This window comes from Juglans microcarpa x Juglans regia, chromosome 4S (genome assembly GCF_004785595.1).
Source record: "Juglans microcarpa x Juglans regia isolate MS1-56 chromosome 4S, Jm3101_v1.0, whole genome shotgun sequence".
NCBI classification, from domain to species: Eukaryota; Viridiplantae; Streptophyta; class Magnoliopsida; order Fagales; family Juglandaceae; genus Juglans; species Juglans microcarpa x Juglans regia.
Genome location: NC_054601.1, coordinates 7,256,661 through 7,275,057, shown reverse-complemented (window position 1 = coordinate 7,275,057; position 18,397 = coordinate 7,256,661). Strand labels below are relative to the sequence as shown.

General features: G+C 35.9%; 5 protein-coding genes across 5 annotated transcripts; 3 read left to right on the top strand and 2 right to left on the bottom strand.

Moving 5' to 3' along the window:
- Positions 1 to 687: 687 nt before the first annotated feature.
- On the top strand, positions 688 to 2,237 carry LOC121263008 (24-methylenesterol C-methyltransferase 2-like). The gene has a single exon (XM_041165764.1). It carries the CDS (start codon positions 899 to 901, stop codon positions 1,979 to 1,981), a length of 1,083 nt encoding a protein of 360 aa, XP_041021698.1. The 5' UTR covers positions 688 to 898; the 3' UTR covers positions 1,982 to 2,237.
- Positions 2,238 to 4,301: 2,064 nt separating this feature from the next.
- Positions 4,302 to 5,624, top strand: LOC121263006 (thioredoxin-like protein CDSP32, chloroplastic). Its single transcript, XM_041165762.1, has 2 exons — positions 4,302 to 4,457; positions 4,494 to 5,624. Exons 1-2 carry the CDS (start codon positions 4,317 to 4,319, stop codon positions 5,436 to 5,438), a joined length of 1,086 nt encoding a protein of 361 aa, XP_041021696.1. The 5' UTR covers positions 4,302 to 4,316; the 3' UTR covers positions 5,439 to 5,624.
- Positions 5,625 to 8,413: 2,789 nt separating this feature from the next.
- Positions 8,414 to 9,622, bottom strand: LOC121263081 (uncharacterized protein At1g76070-like). Its single transcript, XM_041165871.1, has one exon. It carries the CDS (start codon positions 9,393 to 9,395, stop codon positions 8,592 to 8,594), a length of 804 nt encoding a protein of 267 aa, XP_041021805.1. The 5' UTR covers positions 9,396 to 9,622; the 3' UTR covers positions 8,414 to 8,591.
- Positions 9,623 to 12,220: 2,598 nt separating this feature from the next.
- Positions 12,221 to 13,058, top strand: LOC121263172. Its single transcript, XM_041165997.1, is given in 2 exon segments — positions 12,221 to 12,549; positions 12,552 to 13,058. Coding segments are annotated over 2 exon segments (465 nt in total). The 5' UTR covers positions 12,221 to 12,287; the 3' UTR covers positions 12,755 to 13,058.
- Positions 13,059 to 14,012: 954 nt separating this feature from the next.
- On the bottom strand, positions 14,013 to 18,391 carry LOC121262957 (probable nucleoredoxin 2). Its single transcript, XM_041165677.1, has 3 exons — positions 18,072 to 18,391; positions 15,677 to 16,171; positions 14,013 to 14,907 (listed from the first exon to the last, which is right to left on the bottom strand). The coding sequence occupies exons 1-3, from the start codon at positions 18,219 to 18,221 to the stop codon at positions 14,263 to 14,265; spliced, it is 1,290 nt and encodes a 429-aa protein (XP_041021611.1). The 5' UTR covers positions 18,222 to 18,391; the 3' UTR covers positions 14,013 to 14,262.
- Between the last annotated feature and the right edge of the window lie 6 nt (positions 18,392 to 18,397).

Here is an 18,397-nt window from a genome sequence, read left to right as displayed (position 1 = left end):
AACACTAAAAAAATATAACTTTTTCAAATTTTAAAATAAAAATAATATTTAAACAATTTTTTAATTTTATAATATTTTTATTTAATTTTTTCTCTCTTATTTTTTAAAATTTAATAAAAGAAATTTACTCAAACAATTTAACTATCATTTACAAATATCTTGAGATACTCCAAACGAGGCCTAAAATTCTTTACAACTCGGCATTTATAAATTGTCTTTGTCTTTATTTAACAATTTAAAGAAAGATAAAGACAATTTATAAATGCCACGTATTAAATAATACATATAAACAGTATAAATATTAACGTTAAATACTGTAAATTTAATAATCGTCTTTGATCTGTTTCTTTTTTATTTCTGAAAACTAATTAAGAAGAGGTTTTGATTCATAGATAAATTGAAATTGATTGAAATGAGTTGAGATGATTTGTAAATAATAGAATAAAAATTAAATTATTTATTATATTTTGTATAGAAATTTGAAAAAATTATTTTTAAATTTAAAAAAATTAAATTATTTATTATATTTTATATAAAAATTTAAAAAAATTATAATAATAAAATAAAATAAATTTAAATCCAAATCTCTCCTTCCTGTTTCTCGGTGCCAACTGTCTCTGTCCCGAGCCAATTCCCACCCCCGAGCTAAAGAAAAATGTAGCCGACGAAAAAGCAAAAACCCAAAACAGAAGGGCCAAGATCCGATATTTGCCCGAGAGAAATGATAGCATTGCCCAAATGAATTCCGTGACCATGTGTTCAACTCAGACGTTTGATCCACGCGCAAAGCGCGTGTAAGTTTTCGTCCGGAAGACTCGTTGACACAACATTTATCTTTGAACTCAAATAAAAGCGATCAAAACATTCATCTGAATCTCTCATCTCTGAATTCAATTCAATGGACTCTCTTGCTCTCTTCTGTACCGGGGCTCTGCTTGCCGGTGGCCTCATCTGGTTCGTTTGCATTCTGGGTCCCGCCGAACAGAAGGGAAAACGAGCAGTCGATCTATCGGGCGGTTCCATCTCTGCCGAAAATGTGCAAGATAACTACAACCAATACTGGTCATTCTTCCGCCGCCCCAAAGAGATTGAAACCACCGAGAAAGTTCCTGACTTCGTCGACACTTTCTACAACCTGGTCACCGACATATACGAGTGGGGTTGGGGCCAGTCTTTTCACTTTTCCCCTTCAATCCCTGGGAAGTCACACCGCGATGCGACTCGCCTTCACGAGGAGATGGCAGTCGATCTCATCGATGTCAAGCCAGGAGATCGAATTCTGGACGTCGGCTGCGGCGTCGGCGGGCCCATGCGTGCAATCGCCGCCCACTCCCGCGCCAAGGTCGTGGGTATAACGATCAACGATTACCAAGTGAATCGTGCTCGTTTGCATAACAAGAAGGCAGGCTTGGATTCGCTCTGCGAAGTCGTGTGTGGTAACTTCCTTAAGATGCAATTTCCGGACAACAGCTTCGACGGTGCTTACTCGATTGAAGCGACTTGTCACGCGCCGAAGCTGGAGGAGGTGTACGCCGAGATATTTAGGGTTTTGAAGCCTGGATCACTCTACGTGTCGTACGAGTGGGTAACGACGGACAAGTTCAGGGCCGAAAATCCGGAGCACGTGGAGATCATCCAGGGGATTGAGAGAGGGGACGCCTTACCGGGGCTCAGAAGCTACGCGGACATAGCCGAGACGGCGAGAAAGGTAGGGTTTGAGATCGTGAAGGAGCGTGATCTGTCTAAGCCGCCGGCCCAACCGTGGTGGACGAGGTTGAAGATGGGAAGGATCGCCTACTGGAGGAACCACATTGTGGTCACTGTACTCTCGGCCTTGGGGATAGCGCCCAAAGGCACGGTCGATGTACACGAGATGCTGTTCGTGACTGCCGACTATTTGACCCGAGGGGGTGATTCCGGAATTTTTTCTCCGATGCACATGATCCTCTGCAGAAAGCCCGAGTCACCGGCATCGTCTTAATCAACGATCGACGATGTAACCACCTCATATTCCTCAGTTCCAGTACCGCCAATTCCCTTTCCAACCGCCTGTTGCTTTTAGTTTTGCTTAGGTGTTTTCCTAATTTTTATCACCCAATTTCAATTATTTTCGATCTTTGCATTTCTTTTTTGCCGAATTTTGTTTAATCTCGTGGTTGAATCCTGGTTTCTTACTCTGTGATAGTTCCTTTGTTTGAAGTTTTGAACTTTTTATAATATTTGGGCATCTTTGATCATTAGCAGTGTCTTTTCAATAAAAAGTTTAGGCTTTTAGCCTATGAAAGTGTAAAATAGAGCTGCCCTGATTATCTTTCCACTCGAAGTGTGAGGAATCTCTTCCTCGGATTGTCCGCCACGTTATATGGAAATCACAGTCTCTTTCGGATATTTGTTTTTTCCTTTCCTTGTTTGCTTTTGCTGGTTAATTAATAATAATAATAATAATAAAATGGAGGAAAAAGAGCGTCTGTCAAGGAGGAACTTTATGCTTTCAGAGTCATTCATTAATGAAATTCATGTTGCCAATGTGCGTGAGAAGAGGCGGACTTTGCTCAGATAGTGTAGACTGTAGTGTCGAGGAGTGGCGTGGAGCGCACATGGATAGAGATAGGAGACGCTTGCTATTTGCGTTTGAGTAATGTTTTTGGTGTCCTGCAATGACCTTGACTCTTGCACCTCTTCTGGCTGTTATGTTTTGCATTATTAATTGTCAGAATCCCGACCAGTTCTGCTCGAATTTTCTGTCTTGTTTTGATTTTTTTAACTACTATGGAAGAACCAGAAAGTAGAGTACATATGGGGGGCAATGTTTCCTTCCAAACTTTTGTTGTCTTTATTTCTTCCAATTGGTTAACACGAGTTTGAATGGACAGACTCGTTCGTGATCTGAATCCCTGGGTGTAAGAATCGTTTTATATGTACTGGGTAACGACTTTGTATCGTTTTGATTTCTGTTTCAGAAATAGTTTCGAGATTACACAACTTTGTATCGTTAGATGCAGCAGGCTTGCCTTTTAGGAATCATTACTAAGACTATATACCATTACAGCTATAGGTAGCAGCAGAATTAACACACAGAGAGATTCCAAATCATAATGAGAGACACAGAGGTGTAATAGCAGGAATAAAGCTGCACGTGGCTTTGATCCAAGCCTCCGGTTCGCATTTACCTTGATTAGACCGAGATGTGCAAGGATGAGGAAGCTGGAAGTGTGGCCAGGGCTGTGAAGATGTCCGTGAAATTAGAGGAAGAGAAAGAATAAGGGATTTTTAACCTTGTACGGGAAATTACCTAAATGCATATGCTTTTTTCTTTTTAAAAAGAAAAAACATTACACAGTATCTGCCATTTACTAAGCATACCAGGCCTATGGCTATTACAGCCGAAAATACCGGAAACCAGCCGAAGCACCCAAAATATGCCGGAATTGGCCGAAAGTTAATCCAAAATGAAATATAAAGGATTACTGTTCCGGCATGATAAATTTCAGCTTTGGAACTGTTTTAAAAACTTTACTTTGTAATGTTCACGATGTTTGGCAATTAGAATCAAGACAACTAACTGCCTTTTGAACACATGAATATGAACCGTTAAACAACATTTCCCCATAGAGCTCATGGGTAACAAGAATAAAGAAATTAGTGCTCTGGTTTTCAAGAGCTGTTATTCCTAAATCTTTTTTGAAATCTTTTTGTGTTTGGTGTTCTCTGTCTTTTGCTTTTCCCCAACTTAAAATTTTGTTAAGGTTTATTTTTACCGATCTTTTCGGTCTTGCCTTATTGGGCTCCCTCGGCAAAACATTTCAACATGCACATTATCCCAATGAAAGGGCTCCCCTAAGAAACAAAAGAATATGGTAAGTATTATGAATGAGTTATTTCATGACAGGCGGTTTCCTGGGCTTTAACTGTCCAACGAAATCTACAGGTAACAGGCCTTTTGTAACGCCATTAGATTTAGGTCCCAGCACGTATCTTAAATGCTGCATTTGAAAGTTGAGGTAATTTTAGTTGATTTGAATTAATTTATAAATAATAATATTTTATTGATTGTATTAAGATATATTTGAATGTAAATAAATTGATATATATATTTCGTAAGTTTAATTTTATTATAAAAAATTAAAAAAAAAAAATCTAACAGAATTTGGTTTGAAATGAATTCTCATTTTAACGATCAAACACAGCCTTAGAATATGATATTTTTGGGGGGAGGGGAATATCCTAGAGTAAATGAAAAGGAACATGCTCTCTTCTTATTGTAGACTGTAGTGGCATGATAATATCTCTATGACCCTATCTAGTAATCTCCCCAGATGGACTCGTACACGTGGATTACGATTAACCACACAAACCGAGCAGGTGGAGATGATTTTTGCTCAACGAGACTCCATGCCAAATCCATGTCTCTTTTCCACCCTCTCAATCTGCATCTCCATCTCTGGATCATCAGTCCCATCTCCCAACACACTTTCCCCTTTTGATCACTCGATATCTCTGAAATCCCATCTCCAAACAGATCTGCCGCTAGCCCCTCTCTGTTTTCCATGGCCGCAATTACAAGCTTCTTATTCAAACCGCTCTCTTCTTTCGCCACTATCTCTAAAATCAACTCTCTCTGCTTCCATAGTTCCTTTCTGCCCTTGGTGTCTGCTCCCAAGCCTCTGCCAAGAAAACTTTTAACAAGCCGAACTCACTTTGTCACAAAGGCAGCAGCCGCATCTGGTACTGAACAGGTTAAAGCTAAAGATAGAGTAAAGCAAGTACACAGCATAGAAGAATTCGATGAATCACTCAGAATGGCCAAAAACAAGCTCGTAGTGGTAGAGTACGAGGGCAGCCACAGTTACCGGAGCAGTAAAATCTACCCATTCATGGTGGACCTCAGCCGGACATGCAGCGACGTTGAATTCCTTCTGGTATTGGGTGATGAATCGGGGGAAACTAGGGAACTTTGCAAGAGAGAAAAAATTAAAAAAGTTCCGCACTTTAGCTTTTACAAGAACATGGAGAAAATCCACGAAGAGGATGGTATTCGCCCAGATGTGCTCATGGGAGATGTATTATACTATGGAGATAACCATTCTGCAGTGGAGCAACTGCACAGCAGGGAGGATGTGGAGAAATTGATTGATGATCACAAGGATGATCACAAACTGATAGTACTTGATGTGGGATTGAAGCATTGCGGGCCATGCGTGAAGGTGTATCCGACGGTGGTTAAGTTGTCGAGGCAGATGTCGGAAACGGTGGTTTTTGCACGCATGAATGGCGATGAAAACGAGAGCTGCATGCAGTTCTTGAAGAAGATGGACGTGGTGGAGGTGCCCACATTTTTGTTCATCAGAGACGGTGAGATTTGCGGAAGGTACGTGGGTTCGGGTAAGGGGGAGCTTATTGGTGAGATCCTTCGATACCAAGGAGTTCGTGTAACATAGAATCAATTAATTCTGTCACGACGAATAGCGAAGTTATCTCTTCCTACTCTTTTTATTTAGGATATATAGCTATATCTATATCTATATATAATCACTTAAAACCAAGTGAGGCAAACTGGATTTGGTTGTGCAAATCTTGATGATTGTATTACTTTATAAATGAAATTGGATATAACTAAATGAAAAACTCATGAAAGTTTTGTGTATAACGGTATAACGGTATATATGCATATATATAGCTTTTGTTTTTCATTTTAATAAATAATTTGTATAGTTTTAAACTTGGTTTGCAAAAAGTAGGCTATACTAAGATAGTTTCAAATAGACATGTCTCGCTAGAAAAGTAGACTTTACTTAAAAAAAATAATAATAAAAAAAAATAAATAAATTTATTAATGAAAATTCATTTTTTTTTTTTATAAATAACTTATATATAATTTGTCTAGTTTGTAATTAGCATTCCTCTACTTTAAATTTATTTTAAGAAATTGAACTTTTTTAAAGGTTTACGATGAGCTCTATTTTTCTTAATAAAAGGTGTGGAGCCTGCGACTTCATTTTCCAGATTGCAGTTAAAAACTTAAAAGAATTAAATTTATATTTTAGCATTCACGCTTCACGCTTGTGGTTCAACCGGGGTTTTTGTTAAGGTCCGCTTGGCAATATACCTGTTTTCAATAATGTAAATTCACACTTTGATATAGTTTAATGTGTTTTGTTAAATTATAAATTTATTTTTATTATAAAATAGATATAATATATCATATGTCAATTTATAGATTTAATTTTATAAAACTCTTTTGTTGCTTTAACACTACTGAATAACCGAACGTAGTCCGATGCCAAATTGACAATTTATTAGAGCAGTCCAAGGAGAAAAGAGAAATAGCAATTTGTTTTGTCCCACGTTTTTTTTATTATTTCGAGCGGTCTCCTTGTTTAATTTCTTGGTTTTAATCTTAATTAATGCAAATGAATCATTTTTCAGTCCTTTATCGGATAATTGTTGTCACGATTGGGAATAAGGTTATCAATTTAATCCCGTTTGGATTTATAATTGATTTTGACTCATCTTATTTAATTATTACAATTTTTTTAAATCTCATATAAAATATAATAAAAATTATTTCTACTTTTTAAAATTTTAAAATAATAATAATATTAAAAATAATATTCTAATAATATTTTATTTAACTTTTAATTTTCATTTCAATTTACTGTTCAATCTTCACCTCATACAAACATGAAAAGAATAATCAATTGTGGGCATGTATTTGAGCAAAAGAAATTAGATTCTCACGCAATGTATCCAAAAGCCTTTCATATCAATTTCTATGCCCATATATAATCCAACGGCCGGTGTTAGTTTTCATTATTTTAGTTTACTCTATTATATTACTCTGTTTTCTTTCATATAGAAGTTGTAAATTGTAATTAGTCAACATTGGCATTGCCGCTACGCAAAACCTTTTCAAGCCTTAGCTTTCTATAAACATTTCTTTCTTTCTTTTTTGTTTTTTTTTTTTTTTTTTCCAATTTGTCTTTTAACTGGCACCGAAGACAGATTCAAGAGTGTTGTCGCGTTTGCTAGCACTAGTGTTCCCTATGCAAAAGCAAAAACTTAGGACCTCACAAAAGGATCCGATGAAAATATAAAAAAAGAATCTTGGTCGTAGTAGAAATCAGGCGTTTTATATTCTTAATTTAATAAAGAAACTGATACATAAATTATATCGATTAATTAAAAAAACCCACTCTAAATATTAAAAAATAGTAGTGATACGTGTATTTATAATTTATTTACAACACTTATTTTGTTAATTTTTAAATATTATTATTTTTAACATATTAATAATTGACAGGTAGAAAAATAAATTTTTTATAAATTTTCTACAAATAGATTTAATATTTTAGTTCAAAAATATGAAAAATAAGAGAGAATTATAAAAAATCTAAACAGAAAAAACACCATAAAAGGTGGCTCCCTAACCTGCCATTGAATGGTTCAGCAACCAATAGAGGAGTAGTTGCAGAGGTAGCCCGACCAGTACTGCAACACCTCCAAGGGTGCCCGATCGACCATCCCATTTTGTGGTGTGACGGGCCACCTTTAGGAGTGGTTCTGATCCCCACTCTATGCTAGTGACTATATTTTTCTTTATTTTTTAACATTTAAAATATAAATCATTAATATATTCTAAATAAAAATATATAATGAGACTGATGAGTCAAATTTAATTTGTTCGAAAGTGTAAAACTAGACTTCGTTTGAAACTATAACTCATCTCAACTCATTCTAATTCATCATTACAAATTTTTTAAATTTCAATATAAAATATTATAAACAATTCAACTTTCTCAAATCTTAAAATAATAATATTATTAAAAAATAATATTCTAACAATATTATATTATCTCAACTCAACTCAATTCAACTCACTTCAACATCTAAACGCAACTTAAAACTATATTTTACACCACATGATCTGGATCATATATAGATATTGCTGTCAAAAGACAAATGGAGATCAAGAAAGACCACCAATTAAAAATCATCCCTATATATGAAAATTATACATGCGATGGTTCACCATATATGGAGGTTAGATTAAATGATCATATGTTTTCTAATTTTCCTTTGTAACAGTACTGTTGGTTTGGAATTTACCTAATTAAATCATAGCTATTATCCGCTCAAAGTACATATATATACAAAGTTGTATTGTTAGATCAAGATATACACGTATAACACGCGTATAAAATAATTAGTATATTATTATCATAAATAATTATTTCTGTCGTAATCAAATAATTGATCATAGATGTCGCTTTTCTTGTAGTAGCTTAACGATGGTTAGCTTGTTCTTTTTTTCTTTTTCTTTTTCTCTGAAATTTATGGTAAGCTTGTTAATTTGATCACCCAGAACGTACTAGATATATATGATCAAAGCAAGTCCCAGAAGCAAAAAGTAAAGAATAACGGCCGGCGTAGAAATTAAAAGTATATTTGTTTGAACATTCATCTATGATCTATATACATGATGCATGAATTAATGTAGATGCAGATGATCAAGCCCATTACAGTTTCCTTCAGATCTCATTCATATATTTGAATCGAACCATGAATCTATGTAAAACTAGAAAAAAATAATATCAATTTGCCCTAACCAAATTTAATTCAAGAGGTATAGGTGGAGCCATGGTTCTTCTCTTCCACAGGTTAATTTCTTTTCTTGGCTGCAAAGGCACCCCTCCACCTACCATCATTATAGGTGCAGAGAAAGGAATTATGACTTGATCTTCTTCTTCTTCCTGATCTTCTTCTTGCTCTCTTTCTTCATCCGAGTAATAGTTCCGGTGATCAACCTTGTCTATCGGCATAATCTGAGCCGTCCATTCAAAACCAGGCAACGAATCACGTCTGCTCGAGAACCTCTTCATTTGACTCAAAGAAGGCGCTCTATCGTGAGCAGGCTTCTGATCAGCAGGCGCAGAAGCATCCGACTTCCTACCGGTTTTTGCACCGGTACTAAAGATCCTCCGAATCGCCGAGGCATGTTTCTTTAGGTCACGAGGAGAAGACGACGACACGGCTGCCTTCAGTTGATGATCTCGAGGGAGCGAGGCAATTAGCTTAGCTTTCTTGATGGTTTTCTTGTGCTTGATTTGGCCCATGCACGAGACTTTCGGTGAAGTGGGTTCTTGTGTTTCGAACGACGACGTATCTCCATTCTTGGGCTTCCTTCGAGCTTCATGAGGAATTATTGATATGATAGGACCCGAGAATCCTCTGCCGGCATGATGATGAGCAGCTTTAAGCTTGCTTGTATATATCTCCGATAATCTCTTATCTCTACTTGGGCTGAATGGAGGGTTTTGGAAGGAGACTACTACAGCTGAAGCTGCTCTCGGTAGAAATTTCAAGATCTTGTTCTTTGGTTTAGCCTGTTTCTCCATGGTAGAACTTGATCAATTTCTTCCTCAATGATAAGTTCTTTATATATGCAATAAGGGTGATTTGAGGTTCTATATTGTTGACGTTGTCAAGAAGAGAAAGAGAAAGAGAAAGAGAAGAAGAGATCAGGAGAAGAGAGATGCAGGCGTCAAAGAAGATGTTGTGACTGACTGAGCAAGCTTTCTCCACCCACCAGAATTAAATAACACAGCTAGCTCAAGTTGATGCATGCATGTATATACACCGTACGCTTCTTGCACACGACCAAATTCAATTCTGTCTGCATCCAGTGTTTTAACCCACAGACTAATTAGCAATATCGACTGGCCGTACGTAGAAACCTTCCTTAATTTCTTTTACCTTTTTCCTTTTTGGGAGCTATATATATTAATATGATCATTTTAAAATGGTATGCATGCTATACTTTTGGTAATTTTATCCCTTTGTGACTTGTTAACATGGACCTAATCTCAAACCTGGCTATTTAATAATGACGACGACGTTTAATTTGTTGACAAAACTATGAGATATTAATTAAAAACCTCATAATTAATTTTTTTAGCAATTAAATTAATTATCTTTTCTTATCTATTAATTAAGTTCCACTTTTTAAGATAAAGGAACGTGAAGGGATTTTCTCTATACTGTCTTTAAATGAAATGACACGTAAATAAAGCTTCTTAAACCAGGTTGGAAGTTGAGTTCTAATTGATCTAAATGCATGGTGATGTGTCAATATTGTTTCTTGGCGGCCCATCTTTTTTCTACACAAATTGATAGATTAATTACTGGATGCCACTGTGACATAAAAGAGGATATATAGGTGAGGCATATGTAATATGAGTAATGATAGACACACATGCGCAATCGTCGTGTAATTTTTTTTAAAAAAAGAATGTATTTAATTATTAAAAAATTAATTTTTTTAATAAGTTTGATATTTATTATTATTATTTATTTTTAAGAAGATTGCGCGGTGAATGCTGCTGCTAGTTTGTTTTTTTTACTTTTCATATTAATTAAGATCGCCATTCATGATCACCGACCCCATGAATTCCTTTCCCAGCTAATTAAGATAATAACCATGAATAAGTCCACCATGTATATCTCTTGACATGAGTTTTTGGACCAATAGCATTCATCTCGTTATCACCATTGTCGGAATCCGTGTTCATATATGGCGTCGAAATTATAAACGGTCAATGTTTTGGACTCTTTGACATATAATATGAATCAACATACTGCTAGCTAGCTGTATTTCTCTTACTTAATGAAGATTACTAATACGTTTTGGACTGCTCAAATTTGATTTTCGATTAAGTCAAACAAGTCAGGCATACCACATGAGGCACATATATATATATATATATATATATATATATGTGCAGGGCTTTAAATCCGGCATGAAAATTGTGCTATATATATATATATCAGTGGTAGATATGCCGGCAGAGAAACTACCATGAAAAGGCAAGAAAGAAAAACAGAGCAAAATTCTTAATAAAATTTTTAGAATGTTATTCGTTAATTAATTATATTACATGATGGAGACACGTTTTTTTATTATATAAACATAAATTATTTTAAAAAAAACGAGATCATGTTCAACAAAATATCAAATTAAAAGTTAGACATTTATTTTTGTACTTTCTTAATAAGGAAAATAATACAGATATTTCAAGTGGTGATGCTATCTGAATCACCACTTATTAAAAAAAATGATAAAAAGAATTAGATTTAATAATTTATATTTATCTAATTAACAACGTCACAAGTGTATTTAATAATCACATAATTTGAAACTCTCAAAGCTTATGATCTTAGTCAAGAGCATATTATATATCAGTGTATCACGAAGATATGGAATTTAATATTGGGTGAAATTGCTCATTCTTCTTATTTTCACTTTTGTTTGTTTTTGTTTTTGTTTTTAACTTCAAGTTCGAACAACGGCGGTTTTGAAATATACTCTTTATGAGAGTTGAATTCGGTCTACTCAATAAAACAAAGATAAATTTCACAAAAATAAAACCATAAATGACATGTGTCATGGATACGTTAGAATTTTATAATTTAACATACCCCATCAAATCATATTAGTTTATAGGTTTATTTTTATAAAATCTTTTTATAATTAAAGCATTTCTCGTAGAAAAAAAAAATGGGCCTCAATACTCCTGATTCTTTAAAAATGCCAGTTTCTTAGTAGATAAAAAGTGTGACGCATGGTTGTAATATTGTATCATATGTGTAATTTGTTCAATGAAAATAACTAAGAGCATGAGATTTGGAAGTATCACATCACACTAAATGTCGTGAGTTCTATTTCATTTATCTATCTCTCTTTTACTCTAGGTTTTCGAATTTAAAATTAAATTTTGATCTTCTAAGGATATCTTGGTCCTTCACACAAAAGTCTCAATTGGGTAGGCTTGAGAGGTGACATGAGAATTTTGTGTTTTGTTTGAAAGTTTAAAATATTATGTTTCAATATTATTATTGTTTTGAAATTTTAAAAAATTTAATTATTTATTATATTTTCTATAAAAATTTAAAAAATATATAATAATGAAATGAGATGATATAAGAATTTTGTGTTTTGTCTCCCGAGATTTTGTGTAAGTTGAATATTTTGATTGAATTAGAGTTGATAACGAAAATTTGGTTCTCTTGGCGGGCTAAAATAGAGGTGAACTTGTTTACTAATTTTCCTTTTGGGTCAGGCCCATAGTTGTTGTTAGTGGGTCATGAACCAGTAACTCACTCGCACGGTTTACGTCGCTGAGACAGCCCCTTCAGCCCAATACCCCCACCATTTCTCTACAGGCCCACTCTTCGTTCACCCAAAGTCCCCAGCCGGCCGAAGTAACAGAGAGAGCGAGAGAGAGAGAGAGATGACCACAAAGATGCAAAAATGGCGGATTCCTCTAAACCTCATGACGCGTCACGACATCGTTTGCTTCCGCCGTCTCTTACATAACGGTCCCGACACCGTGGAAGAACTCTTGGACCGTCACTTGGTCAAGAAAGAGAAACCTCTCGACGACGACCTGGCCGAGTTGGAAACTCGGCGCCGACTCACTAGCGCTAGGCGAGAGGCGCTGAGTCTTTACCGAGACATCCTCCGCGCAACCCGGTTCTTCATATGGCCCGATTCCCGGGCGTCATCTGGCGTGATGTTCTTAGGGAGAACGCCCGTAAGGAGTTCGAGGAGGCCCGATTCGAGACCGACCCGGAAGTCGTGACACGGTTGCTTATTGGAGGTCATGATGCCGTGCAATCGGCTCTCGATCAGCTCGTGGAGAAACAGAAGCAGCAAATTGAGAAAGAACGCGGCGGTGGAGATCGACGGGGTGACTGATGATTTGGGGGTAATTCTGATTCCGATCTTGGTTTACAATCGAAATGTCTGTTGTGTTTTGAATTCGTTGCTGGACCGATGAAGAATTGGAACATTTACATGATAGATAGATTTTACATATCAATTCTATATAATGTATTAGAGCTTCTGGATAAAAGGAGTCAATGGTTTTCCAAAAGCTCTCATAGGTTTGTTTTACAACAGAGGCGGCGAAATTCTCAGAGTAATTTGAAACCAAATGCCTAGTCAGGCCATTTGTTTCCATGTATTTTGCTTTTAAGAAAGATTTCTTCTTTCTATTTTATCATATTCCAAATGATTGTTCTAACTCAAAGCATAAATTTTATAAACTGGGTTGATTTGATGTATAAGTTTGTAAGTTTACCTTTGAAATACTTGGCTCTCTCTCTTTTATACTTGAGAAAATGATTGTACACTATTTGTGATATCTTGTAAACATAACGCATCGTATCCGTCGTAAGATTCCTGGCTGATATCTACTCAGACCCGTGTGCCTTTGTACGACATTTATATATAATGCCCATCTTGCTCACACCATGAGCTGTGGTTATGAAATGCAAGGATAACCTACAGTCATTTTTTCTTCCAATCTATTTATTTCTGTTTGTTTAAGGTTGTGAAAGACCACTCTCATGATCAGAGATTCATTGAATATAAACTCCATGCCCTATTGCTATGAGAATCACACAACTGTTGATTCCTTACACAAATTCAGACAGTTAGACGCGCATAAGAGTTCCAACACAAGAACTTGCACAAAAGCTCTCTCCATCAACTTCTAGAACTCCATCAAGTCTGATTCTTCCAGACAATGTCCTTGTATTTTGGGGCCCTGAAAGTTTTGCGATAGTTAGCAAAGCCTAAAAGAAAAATCACCTTGAATTTGCGCGGCCCCGCAACGCGGAGACGGTCTATACGCTGCAAATTGAAACCCACAGATGAGTTCTGGGCAGAAAAAATTCCACATGATTTATCTCTAGAGATATTACACTATAATAGCAAATGAATCAAAATATTCGCATTTACACCTCGATTCGATTAGATTATGGAAGCTTTTGTAAGTTTTAATTTGGCACAAGATCAAGCACTCAGAGCCACCCCCATCGTCTAAAGAGTGTTTTATATCTCTCGAGAATATTCAAGGTTGCCATACGAAGTGGACTTTTGTTGTGTTTTGGAGCATGGTACTTAATGGAATACTTTTGGATTTTACAACAGATTATATGATAACAAAAGATTTGGGAAACTTGGAAGAACTTTTGCTAGTTTTCAGCACATTTCTTCCGGTAATAAATTCAGTTTACAGTTTTGTTCAAAGCAGTTAACAACAATAAAAGATACATTTTGGAAACTCATATTAGAAACAGATTGGAATAGCAGATTATCCCAATTCTAAATCAGCAAACAGAAAGACGTAATCCAAATTCCAAGGCCCAAACAAGTAGCTTCCGAGTTATTAGCATCAGCACGAGCTGCCCCGACATGAATCAACTATCCATATTGCCTGTAGAGGCAGGATCTGCAACAGTTATGACACACTTGGGGTGCACCTCGTACCCACATTCCAGACACTGGTAAGCCCAGCCAGAGCCTTGCTCATCACAGCCGCAACAAATAAAAGGTCCTCCGCCGTTGCCTTCAGAGACCAAAGTGAGCTCGTGGCGATGCCCGGGATGCAAAACCGATCTAGGAAGGCTCATAGCCTCTTCATCCATCTGTTTCTCCAGCGACTCCACTCTGGCCTCAGTGAAAGGGTAGGCATTTTCTTGGTACAAGTTTATCAAGTTCCTTCCTTGTTTGGTAACAGTCTTACCATCAGGGCCTAAGATTACCAAACAAGGGATATCATGCACGTCAAAATGCTTAGCAAGTTCCTTCACAGCTGGGTCTCCAAAAGGCAAGGCTAGCCAAGGCATGGTGTCGAAGTAGGAGTCAAATGACTCTTGGTCACGATCGTTTGACACAAACACTATTTCAAAGTCTTCCTCAAAATCATCTCCATTTTCTAGCAGCGTTTGCTTGATCTTGTGGTAGATGGAGGCTAATTTGGGAGCAAATTTAACACATGGAAGGCACCACTGAGCAGAGAAATATAGTCCTACTGTTTTCCCTATCAGTGAAGCAACAGGCACCTGCACAAGTGGGAAACATCCATAAGCCGGTATTGCTTTGTATATGATTGCTTTTTATTTTAATTAATAGTGCACCACTTCAAAGCATCTGTGCCATGCAGTTGCTGACTACAGTACTGCTACTGTGCCAAGGTACAAGCTAGTGGGTGGGCATTAAATCAAGAGAAATGATAAAAAAAAAAATCCCATTTATTACTAAGTAGATACTATTAATTTCGCTTGAAATAATGTGAATATTTTCTTTAATTTTGTTTCCAAATTAAGCTTTTTACAATTCGGACATGATGCAATATTTAATCATTAATGTTGTGATCCACGTGCTTACTGACAATATTTAATATTATGAGTTACACATATTATATAATTTATATCTATCTTTTTTAATTTAATTTGAATAAAAAATACGAAACCTCTACTAAGACTTGTTGAGAGCTTGTCAATTTCGAATATACTCGTTTCAATTAATGTAATGGTAAATGCTTTCCCTAATGAAATTTTTTTTATAGGAAAATATGATCCGAATTAAAATATATTAATTAAGACAAATATTTTAATCACAAATAGATTACATAAAAATAAACACAAAAAACTACGTGACCTAATGTGATACCTTATATTTTATTGTCAAGTAATCAAATTGATCACATAAAATTCTGTTAATTTGTAAGTTTATTTTGATTTATTCTTTTTGTATAGGTAGCATTTCTCATTAGTTAATCTTATAAACACTGATTATTGCTACATATCATAAGGTAACGTAGTGACTGACCTGTTCAGTTCTCGGATGACCCAAAAGATAGTCTCTGTCATGATTTGTTAGTAAATTGGTTAGGGTCTGGTTCTCATGCTTCTCCCTCTCTTCTTCGTGCAGTTTGTCCAACCTCTCTTTAGTAAATGGAAAGGCTTGAATACCATACCGATAAATGAGTTCCACCCCATCATGCAAAGTTGCATTGTCTTTATGATCGTTAGGTTGCAAAACAACTAGGCAAGGAATACCCTCGATGTCAAACTTCCGGTTCAATGCTTTCTTCGTCTCCAGATCAGAAAATGGAATAGCCAGCCATGGCATGCATGAATGGTAGTTGTTAAAGGCATCCAAGTCTTCATCGGACGACACATACACAACTTCGAAATTAGATCCACTGGTCTTAAGTTCCTCGTAGATTCCAACCAGAACTTGGGTGAAATTCCAGCACGGTGGATACCAGTTGGCCGAGAAGTAAAGGCCTATGACCTTGCTCTCAAGATCAAACAATTTGACCTGCGAAACACCCAGTAAAAGATTGAAGAAACCTTACAATTATTTTTACTTGAAAACCAAAACCCAAGAGAGAGAGAGAGAGAGAGAAGGAGCGTTAATTATCCAATTCAATGTACAATAGCTAATGCATGGATGATACTACAGGATCGTTTACGAAAGACAACGATACAGTACTATACATATATAGTGTAGATCCAAAAACAGCACGCTCTGACGTACGGACAAGGACAGCTCCAGTGGACAGCACAGAATCCATTGCCCCGGCCAGTAGGTTCGGTCCGGTACCCAAAAAACTTGAAAACGATCTCCCACCGATCTTCCTGTGTATAGGTTAACTACTACAGACCACGTGTTGTAACAACAGCGACGAGGTGAGGCTAAACCGCTAAGGAGATTAATACGAGACACCTGTGCTTTCTGCTTGGCTGTCCACGACAACCACTGCCTGGCCGGGGTGGGTGCTCTCCATTGATTAGGACAGCAAAATTTGGCCTACATTCCTCGTGAAAATGTGCATGATCTCCAGTGCTTAACCCACGATTATTTGTAGAGTTGTAATCAAAGTAACTCATCTCATCTCATTTTATATATCATTATGATTTTCATAAATTATCATATAAAATATAATAAATAATTCAATTATTTCAAATTTTAAAATAAAAATAATATTAAAAAATAATATTATAATAATATTTTATTTAACTTTCAATAAACCAACTATTCTGAACTGCATAACCAAACAACATCTTAATTTTCTCTTTTTTTTCCCCTTTCTTTTGAGCTGATGAGCTCAAACCCCTCCCCCCATTGAAAAGCATGATTATTGAAACGATCGAGCTAATCTGGATATATAGCTTTGCCTCAACTATAAACACATATATATTCAACTTAATAACCCTACCACATAAAATTAATATCCATATCTACCAGCTTATATATATAGATAGTAGCTGCTGAATAAAAAATCGATTTTAGACCTAGCTAGCAGTGTTTTAATTAATTAGTACATGTGATATAGAGATATTGTTATCTCCATATTTCAGACCTATCTATGAAATAATTTAAATAATATATATGTGGACTTATTGGCACATAAATACTCCATGTGGCCATGAAATACAAGCACTTCCTTATACGCGCGTAAATATATAGTCCACCGACCAGCTAATTAAGATTGCGTTTGTAGGTTGAGATGAGCTTAATTATAAATAGTAATATTTTGCGAATCTCGTTAATATAGATATAACTTTTTTAGATTGAAATGAATTTAACTCTTTAGATTGAGGCTAGCTCCTTGCGGCGTTAAGATCGACCCAATTAAAGTTCGATCTCTTTTGCTCTATATATATATGAGTTAATTGGGATTTATACACAAAAGAGAGAATATATATTCAAAATTATTATTTTAGTTTCTGATTCTACAAAATACTATCAACAATTAGTTTTTTCGGAGAACCTAATCATTATTTTTTTTATATATATGCGTGTGTGTGAGTTTCATGTGTTTGTGAAACTCAAAATAAAGAAAAAATAAAGTTTTAGGAAGAAAAACTTGATTAGGATTATAAAGGAATTAAAAAGAATAAAAGCAAAGAAAAGCATCAAATTAGTTATCAGAGTTAATACTCTCACCCCGACTACTCCCTCGCCTCCTCCTCTCTCTTTCTAGCTCATGTATTGTACTAGTCTTCTTCTTTAATTTCTTTCTCCCTTCCTCCTTTTTTTCCGACCGACGTCAATGATTTGTTAGTAAGTTAGGCAAAAAGTGTGTATATGCTTCATCAGACGGCCTCCCATGCCATTATGTTACACAGGAATTGAAGGAGAAATAAGATCAATCCATACTTCAGCCATAAAATAAATAAACTTAACTAAAGAGAGAGAGAGAGAGAGAGAGAACCTGAGCTCCGGTTGGAGAGAGAAGAAAATCACGATTTTTGGAAGCCAAAAGAGATGAGATTCTGGAGCTGCTTGAGACGGCCTGCTGATCAGAATCACCGTTTAACATGGCTTGAAAGTCTTCGTCGTTCAACTCTCTCACCTCCTTCATCTCTGTCTCTTCTCTCTTCTCACCTTCTCAAAATGAGAGAAAAAAAACCGGCCCCAACATCATTCTTCCGGCCTTTAAATTCCCCTAAGAACCATATTCTTTCTACATCATTACATCCTATTCAACACTCCCCATAATACACCCAACGACCCAACATGTGTCGTTCATGAAGAGTG

Bases quoted from the DNA above. Each gene is read 5' to 3' on its own strand.
- LOC121263008 (XM_041165764.1), top strand. From the start codon at position 899: ATGGACTCTCTTGCTCTCTTCTGTACCGGGGCTCTGCTTGCCGGTGGC.
- LOC121263006 (XM_041165762.1), top strand. From the start codon at position 4,317: ATGGACTCGTACACGTGGATTACGATTAACCACACAAACCGAGCAGGT. The intron at 4,458-4,493 runs ATCTCCCAACAC...TGATCACTCGAT, and splicing joins ATCTCTGGATCATCAGTCCC to ATCTCTGAAATCCCATCTCC.
- LOC121263081 (XM_041165871.1), bottom strand. From the start codon at position 9,395: ATGGAGAAACAGGCTAAACCAAAGAACAAGATCTTGAAATTTCTACCG.
- LOC121262957 (XM_041165677.1), bottom strand. From the start codon at position 18,221: ATGAAGGAGGTGAGAGAGTTGAACGACGAAGACTTTCAAGCCATGTTA. The intron at 16,172-18,071 runs GTTCTCTCTCTC...GGTGTTTCGCAG, and splicing joins TCTCTCCAACCGGAGCTCAG to GTCAAATTGTTTGATCTTGA. The intron at 14,908-15,676 runs GTCAGTCACTAC...CCACTTGTGCAG, and splicing joins GTCATCCGAGAACTGAACAG to GTGCCTGTTGCTTCACTGAT.